Here is an 8,849-nt window from a genome sequence, read left to right on the forward strand (position 1 = left end):
AATCATATCCAACACATCACAATTTAAAGAACCAATAGTGCGGTTCAACTTTCACATCCGTTTCCCAAATTTTCGACTCAAACAAACAGAAAAATCCAGCGGAATCAGAATTTCCAGATAAAGCACAAAAACACAATTTGTGACTAAAAGTGTCATAACTTGATGAAAAAAGATGATAATTGGATGAATCAGGAATTAATTTGAAGTTCATATAATAGGCTTTCGACGAAGGAGCCACTTGATGGATGCGGATACACACGTTCTTTGTGGAAAGTAGTTTATGCTCAGTGCAATACATGCAGACTCATCTCCTGGAAATATTACAGACACATCTGATTGCCGTCGATGTGACGCCTAGATCTTCGTGACTCTCTACCCAAGGTCTTCCCCTTTCCAATTACCAATACATCACACATCGCAATGATCGAAGGTCATCTTCTCCTCTTCCCTCCCACCGCGAATTAAGAAACCATCCGCGATCTACCGACGGAGAGGCCGATGGAGCACTTTTCATTTCCGTGAGATACAAGTTTATTTATTTTTTTTACCTCTCATTTTGCAATAGTTGAGACAACAGCCCGATGCTCGCGACAGGTAAATTGCGCTTCATACATAATAGCGAGTAAGAATTGACTCATCGCAGGTAATAAAACACGTGTTAATTAACAGGTAGGAATTACTTTCTGGCCACTAATGGAAGATTATAAATCTATGCAGCGGCTGTAAATTCATCTCTTCTGAGATTTTACAACTGCTATTCATCCTGATTTTTTAATCGATAATTCATGGGTTCTTCCATAAATTCTCACATCCATTGAAAAACGCGATGACTCACATTTCAGTGATTTGAAAAAAAAAATCTAGGAGGTGTGTTCGGTAATGAAATCTCCATTGTGAATTTTGTAGAGAATAAAAACTACTCTCTAAAAGTGTTATAATATATTTATCTTCCTCATGAGAATACTGCCATGATTAAACAATTAAAATACAGTAAACGTTAATTAAAAGAAACTTTAATAATAAGGTTTAGTAAAATATGTCAGAAGATATTTAATGTGGAGCGATGTGATCTCATTCGGGTTGAGAGTCGAACTGCCCGATGGATTTTCCGTTTTGGGAACCTTAGGCCCAAGTCCTCTTTGTTTATGATTCAGGCTAGAGTCTGCATAGTCAATGTCCTAAATGATTTCCAGATGAAAAACCCCGAGGTGTCGGGTAGAGTCAAACAAGGCCATCATTGTCCTCAACTGTTTATTTTCCAGTCCTAGTCGAACGCATTTAAATTTTCCCTCACAATTTCACAACTTTTAAGCTCTCATCGAATTTCTGATTTACAGAAGAATCAATCAATAATGACCAATAATTTTTCTAATTGTTTCCATTAAATCCACGAGTTTTCTTCCAGACGATTAATCAAGAGCCGTGAGACTAATGACTCAACACCGAACATGAATTATTCCTTTTTGAATTCTTCACGGTTACGGTATGACTCAGTGTAATGGGAGAAAAAAAAATAAGGCGGAAATTACGGATTGTGTAACAGCTTGATGATAATGTTTCGAAATGAAGCGAAGGTCAGGGATTGATTGATGGGTTTATGAGGAAAAAAAAAATGAAAGGATATTATTTAAGGAGTGATAATGGCATTCATGCAAATTTCCTCGTGATTTTTAATACTTTATTTACTTTATTATTATTTTTTCTTGCAGACGATGTTTACAGACGGTCTTCTGACACTCCACTATGGGAAACACCCCGCCACCTTGGCTGCTGAGGTCGGGGCATGGTACAACGGTGATCGTCACGTTGACGTAACCTTGGCGTGTGACGATGGTTCCGTTGTCAGGGCACATCGTGTTGTTTTGGCAGCTGCTAGTCCACTATTGGCTAGTCTCCTTCGTAATCCAGCGCTTGATCATGTTGTTCATTTGTCTGGAGTTAGGAAGACACAGCTCAATCTTTTACTTGAAATTTTGTACAACGGCGAAGCTGTGATACCTGTGAGTTCGATCAATCAATCAATCCATCATATCAGAACAAAAAACTAATCAAGTATACTCGATTTTCAATTCGATATCGACAAGAAACTGATTTTCTTAAGATTCTATTATAATATACTATGAATAAATTAAATAATATTAAAACGTTTATTTTTAATGTGCGCAGTCAACGTCTTGAAGTATTCCACATATTGACGTAAAAAATTATCAACTTATATTATAAATTAATTATTATAAATCATTAACTTTTCACGTTTTGTCATTATTTAATGGCTCATGAAATTTTGTGGTGGTATGTATATTTTTTCTACAGTTTTATGATTCTTCTTAAAAGTTTAGAAAACACGCAGGAAAATCCTCGTGAGTCAGTAAATAATATTAAAAAACATTAATTTTGGCTTCAAATTTAAAGACTAATGCAAGGTGATGCTTGTTTGGTTGAGACCTTGAGGCCCAAATTGAGGCCCATTCTTATGTGCATTTTGTGGAATAGTTCATTAACAGATTGATAAATTGATTGATCAGGCGTTGTCAAGAAATGTAATTAGGCATCGCAATTGAAGATCTGAAAATTATTGACGAATCATCAAAATCATGTACTACATTGAAAATCGAATATACGAGATGCGAGTGTTGAATAAGGGGAATGAAAAAAAGAAACATTTTTGTTGAAAGAATCAATTTGACGTTAAATCTATGAAAATTAATTAATTTTCAACACGGCACTTATGATTTGGGATGTAATCATATTGTGATTCGAGGAAGACATTCCAGAAGTAATTGCTAATATAATAGTTTAAACAAATGAGCACATCACCCTTCATATTGATACATAATCCAAATCCTATACAACGACTTCTTTGACGTTACAAAAATGTGAAACGCTATAAAAACCTCCCTCTCTGCTATGCAAAAATTATTGCCGTATGGAGGATGGCGGTGCTCGATATATGGAAGAAAAGTAAAATCAAGAAATGGCTAGGGGCCGGATAGCTCAGTTGGTAAAGCACCCGATGCATAATCGGAAGGTCCCGCGTTCAAATCCGGTCTGGACCATCCATTTTTTCAGTGATTTATCTTGTAATAATTATATCGAGAATCATCATGTTCTCCTTTCTATCGAATCCAAATCCTATACAACGACTCCTTTGACGTTATAAAAATGTGGAACGCTATAAAAAACTTTCCTCTCTGCTATGTAAAAATTACTGTGCTCGATATATATAAGAAAAGTAAAATCAAGAAATGGCTAGGAGCCGGATAGCTCAGTTGCGTTCCAGTTTATAAAATAATTCCCCTCTTCTATGTAAAATATATTTAGGTTTATATTGGTGTGATAAATTACTGATGAGTAATTATTGTTTGTTAGTCAGCGGAATTGATTCCCGTGCGTGAGCTCTTCGACCTCCTCCAAATAAAATCAGCGCTCTTCGATCCAAATCAGCCGCAGACGTCATCAGACTCGGATCCATTGAGGATAACAACACCACAGCCATCAGACAGTCAGGAGAGCTCCAGTTATGAATCACAGTACGACAAACGGTTTTTATCCCTTTCGGTTTTATGAAGTTATCGCCATAAGGATGAAGTTATCAATTTGGCTTTTTCAGGGCGTCGAATAATCCCGCTGATTGCTGTTCCGTGCTCATCAAGAGTGAGGGCTGTGATGAAGATGAAGTGGAGCAGGATGTCGATGTTGAGGGGATGGAGGGCGATGGCATGTTGTCGGATAATCGGGAAAGTAGTATTGAACCTCCTAGGAGAAGGGACAGCTCGGATCCAGTTAATCTCAGTCTCAACTCCGGAACGTCGACCAAAAGCGAAAGCTCACATGACGGTACACACAGGTAAATGAGAAATAATTACATAAAAATTATTGAAATTGAAAAAAAAAAAACAATAATGCAGTTTCAAAACTGAAAATTCAGATCTTAATATCTCCAGAATGGCAATTTTAGTCTAGTCTCTGGTATAATAAGAGGAAAATTTATGCCGAACAAATTGTTGGGACCAGAATTGAAGTCGCATTTGAATGACAATCATTAATTACGAATTGTTAATAACACCTGAGGTTTGATCGAAATTATTTGAAGAATGGAATCCGAAATATTTGGTAATTATTACCAATGTATAATTACTGGCGATAATTGAGAAATGAAATTATTCAATTTGTTAGTTTAATTGAAATGTAATCCATGTATTGGGTGAATTAAAAAATGGAATTGTTGAATAATAAACTTCCAGGTCAGAAAAGCCACTGCTGGAGAGGCGAGAGTCGCTGGAAGAGGCGGAAGAAAGGCGGAGACAGTTGGCAGCCCGTTTGTCATTGGGTTTGGAACCCGGAAAACGAAAACCCGAGGAAATACCACTCACACCAGCTGAGGCATACGTGGTAACACCACATCGTAAACGTCGACCGGGTTTTCACAATTCACCAGCACAAAATCCAGCTTTTGTACCGTTCAATCCTGGATTCGAAACGCCTAGAAGGCTAACGGCTCCACATCCACTCAGTCTGTCAGCACCACCGTATCTAGTGAGTGTTTTCTATTTTACGAGGACAAAAACATTTATCAATTGCCAATGACTGATTCACGTTATCTCATTCACATTTCCGATGACTGCTGTTGAATAAGGTTTTATGAATGAATTTATGACTCATGGGATGTTGATTGAGATGGCGAAAATGGCGGGTGCAATTTTTTCAGAAAAAATCATTCAATTGATTGATAGAATTTATCAATGAATGAGGAAAAATCGTAATGAATAATTTATTCCGGTGAAATAAGAAGGAAGAAATAGATGGAAATGAGTTCTTATTGATCAGCGTCATAATGAGGAATCACTACAATAAGAAGTATTTGTAAATTGTAAATGAGCATAATTTAATTCTTTCTCGACTTGTGAAAAGTGAAGATTATTCTGATCGATTACTGGGACTCATGGCTTGCATGTTATCCGAAAATACATTTCATATGCAAAAGATCTGACATTTTTTGACATTATTATGCTGAGTGCATAATTAACTCTACATGAAAGCTGCACCTGAACAATTGATAAAAATTCGCACTTCTATTCTCAACTGAGATGAACGCATTGACAATTCTCATTTTTTCCAAATTTCCCTCCATTATTTATTATATTACGTTAAAACCTCGACGTGCAGAAAATCTCGCGTCTAACCTCTAAATTTCAAAGATATTTTGAAATAATTTTGACAATTTCCCACGACAAAATTATCAACCAAAATTGAAGACTCCGTAAAAAATCGAATTATTCAATAATATAATTATTCAATAATATAATTGTTCAATAAAATAATTATTGAATAATATAATTATTCAATAAAATAATTGTTGAATAATATAATTATTCAATAATATAATTATTCAATAATATAATTATTCAATACACAAAATAATGCACTCGTAATATATTCCTTGATTCGATTCAAACTAAATGCCAAGTACTCATCCCCAAAGGCAATTATCAAAATGAAAAAGGAAAAGCGAGAAATCTAATGACAATTTGATGATTTTTTTCCAGCAGGACAGATCAGTGACACCACCAGGTGGTTCACATCGTCCTCCAAGTGCTGATCCAGCATCAGTCGCTGGCCTTGAACCACCGTGGGGTGCCTGGACCCTACCTCCAGCTCGTGCACCACCACCACCATCCACCGAAGATCCACCAAAGTGCAATCCCGTTCGTGAATACCGCTGCACCTACTGTGGAAAACAATTCGGCATGTCCTGGAACTTGAAGACTCACCTGCGAGTACACACCGGAGAGAAACCATTTGCCTGTCGACTATGTGTCGCAATGTTCAAGCAAAAAGCCCACCTACTCAAACATCTGTGCTCAGTTCACAGAGGTGTCATAGCAGCTCCTGACAACACATTCACATGTTGCTTCTGCTCACTGAGTTTTGATAGTCTTCAGGAGCTCATCAGGCACTTGTCAGGGCCCCACAACAATCTTTTACTTAGTAAAAATCTGCATGACTAACGACGGTAATCAAGGTTGACTCGGCCCTTCCAGAAAATCGGTTACACCCTTCAATATTACCTATCCATAATATTATACGACAAAACAACCCAAAATATTAGATTCTAAAAAAATACAGCGATTTACCTCAATCTTTCGATTTACAATTCAATAAAAATGTGTCAGTTTTAATATTGTAAAATAAACCGGTTCTAGTATCGGCGAGTAAATCATATTTGTCGTGTAATATTTGTCAGGCATAATATCCCCTCCTAAAATATTTATGGGTGTTACCTAAAAATTATCCCCCAGTTAATTTCAATAGTCAGTAATAAGGTGTTTAAAAATTATCTGATGTTTTCCTTAAACTTCTGGGTCTAGTAACAATTGTGTCAGGTATTGTAAGTTGAAAATCCCTTGGCACATACACCGGCCGAGAAGTCTGAGAAAAATATCCGGTTATTTTCAAAGCATGAGTGACATTTGACGGATTATTTTTGGTCTCGAAGACTGCACTCCAATTGGCTGAAATTCCAGTTTGAAAATTAATCTTTAAAATTTAGTTTTCACCGTTAATGTTCGATTTCGTTGGACATTTTATTGTGAAAATAAAAGCCGAGGTCGGCCTTGTTCGTCGATTATAACGAGTTCAATACTCGATAATAAATTGTATAGAGATTGAATATTATATTTGAAAATACTGAAAACCAAGGGATAATGACGATTCATCGGTGTATGAAATGGCATTTCCTTTTGATTCCTCCAGCTAGTGAAATGAAAGCGTAGTTTGCACGATTAGGATAACACATAGACTAAAGTATTTTGAATAAGGAATAAATAAAAAAAAAAATCTCCGAGAAAAGACAGAGAGTGGAAAATAAATAGATCGCGTCTTTATTTTATCCCCGCCATATTGGCTGTTCACTGATCACAAAACTAGTGGTTATTCGAAAAATATGACAATAATAATTTTCACTTTATGTCTTGATCGCAGTTCTCCTGTAAATAATGTTACGTAATTATAGAGATATGGAAAAAATGGACATTATTATTTATTTAACACTTTGCAAAGGGACCAACCGACTTTCCACCGATTTTATTATTATTTCTTCTCTTCTGTTTTAAGTAGTTCTAGTTGTTCTTTCTGCCCTGTCATTCGTCGAGACACTAGTGAGCTTCTTTACTCTAATTGAATTTGCATCGTTAACGAAGGAAAATATATATATCTTTTGTTTGTTAAAGATTTTTCTTGTCGTGATGTAATAACCACCGAATTATTTACGTCCATTGCTGGAAGATCGTCGTACCTTTGGCTCATTGGGGGCTGATTGTTATGAGTTTTAAACGTCAGGAATTGCTTCAAGAATTCATTACCAAAATTTTCTACAAGTCGTTTTTTGCGATTTGACATTTTGTAATAAGAGAGAAAAATTGAAAATATCTATCGATTTCTTCCCAATTTTTACGTTCATTTACTTTCGATTTTCTGGTGATTATTTTCTCGTTAGAAAGACGAAAAATTGATGAATTGTCCAAAGATTTTTCATCGATTTAAAAATTCGAAAAAACTCGCATAAGCGATGAGCAATTTGAATTCGTACAAAAAATTGTACTTTTGACAATAAAAATTTTCAATGCGTGATAAAAAAGGGCGAATGAATAATCAGTGTCTCCGGTTAATTGTGGATTTGTTAAATAAAAAACGAGTGCTCGTTTGGATGTTGAAAAAACTCATGACAATTTTCCCTTGAAATTTTGATTTTTCGGAGAAAAGGGACAATACGCCTTGAGTGCCTTGTCCAATTGGGTCCAAAATTGTGGTCGATTGGGGGGGCAGTGATTTCATGTGTTCATAGCCTATAAGTATGTACGAAAGTATATGCCCGCTTAGAAAAAAAAAACCTAGATATTAATAACGAATAGATGAATAAATAAAAAATAAAAAAATCAAGTAAAAGATTACAAAAAATTTGTAGGCAGGTTATTTTACAAAATGTTAATTAATATGTTTAATTAAGGGCCAATTTCACCGGTTGTTAGCCAACTAAGGTTGAGACAGTTTTAGCATTGACGCAGGACGTCAGAATAATTTTTCTCTCATAGATAAACCTCGAGGTGCCTTTGAGGACTCGGTCTAACAGTAACAATCATCCCCTCTTTTATTATTATTATAAAACGTCTGACAGACCTCCTCGTCAATGAATAATTAACGCTGGAATTGGTGGACAGTGTTTTATCATTTTTGTTGTCAAAATTACCAGTCAAAATTACTTTAATTAATGATTCTTAAATGTGAAATTTGTAAATTTTTCATGAATTTTTCAATACCGAAGAATGTTGTTAGAAAATTTATGTGAGTATTGAACGGGAGGTGAAGAAAAAAAAAAAGGTGAATTTTTCACGAAGGAAGATGGAGATGAATAAATAAAACTCGTCGTGCCGCGAAATACCCCAGCTGAATGCATAATCAATAGGCGCACACTATAAATATTATTTCTAATGAATTTTTCTTTCCCCCCGAAGCAGTACACCAAAGATATGTTCGTAGGGCCGTTCGAGTGAAATAATTAATTAAGTTATTATTATAATTTTCTTCTTCGTACGTGCATACCAAGAAGCAAAAGTTAAACAAATTGAGTGAAAAAAATGGAAAGTTAATTGAGAAATAATTAAGATATAAATTTTAGTTATGAAAGCGCCGAGACCTGAAAAACAAAAAAAATAGAATGAATTCGACTTACGACAGATGCCTACGACAGATCGCTGTACACGCATATTATGAGAAGAATTACGTAATAAAAAAATGAGAAAAGTATAATCGATAGATTACTCACGCTTTCCTCTCCCCCCCCCCACCCCCCT

General features: G+C 35.5%; 1 protein-coding gene across 4 annotated transcripts in view; it reads left to right on the forward strand.

The window, feature by feature from the left end:
* ken (ken and barbie) overlaps window positions 1-8,070 on the forward strand; it is a 33,607-nt gene extending 25,537 nt beyond the window's left edge. The window contains exons 1-6 of one of the 4 annotated variants that reach the window (XM_011309489.1): window positions 45-518; window positions 1,710-2,000; window positions 3,370-3,542; window positions 3,611-3,847; window positions 4,245-4,536; window positions 5,547-8,070. In XM_011309489.1, coding sequence (XP_011307791.1) covers window positions 1,713-2,000; window positions 3,370-3,542; window positions 3,611-3,847; window positions 4,245-4,536; window positions 5,547-6,008 — 1,452 coding nt within the window. In that variant the 5' untranslated portion in view covers window positions 45-518; window positions 1,710-1,712 and the 3' untranslated portion in view covers window positions 6,009-8,070. Of the gene's footprint in view, window positions 1-44; window positions 519-577; window positions 595-1,709; window positions 2,001-3,369; window positions 3,543-3,610; window positions 3,848-4,244; window positions 4,537-5,546 lie in introns of those variants that run through there. The other 3 variants (XM_011309488.1, XM_011309487.1, XM_011309491.1) reach the window with 3 other exon arrangements.
* The last annotated feature ends 779 nt before the right edge of the window (window positions 8,071-8,849 follow it).

Source organism: Fopius arisanus, unplaced genomic scaffold (genome assembly GCF_000806365.1).
Source record: "Fopius arisanus strain USDA-PBARC FA_bdor unplaced genomic scaffold, ASM80636v1 scaffold00067, whole genome shotgun sequence".
Taxonomy (NCBI): domain Eukaryota; kingdom Metazoa; phylum Arthropoda; class Insecta; order Hymenoptera; family Braconidae; genus Fopius; species Fopius arisanus.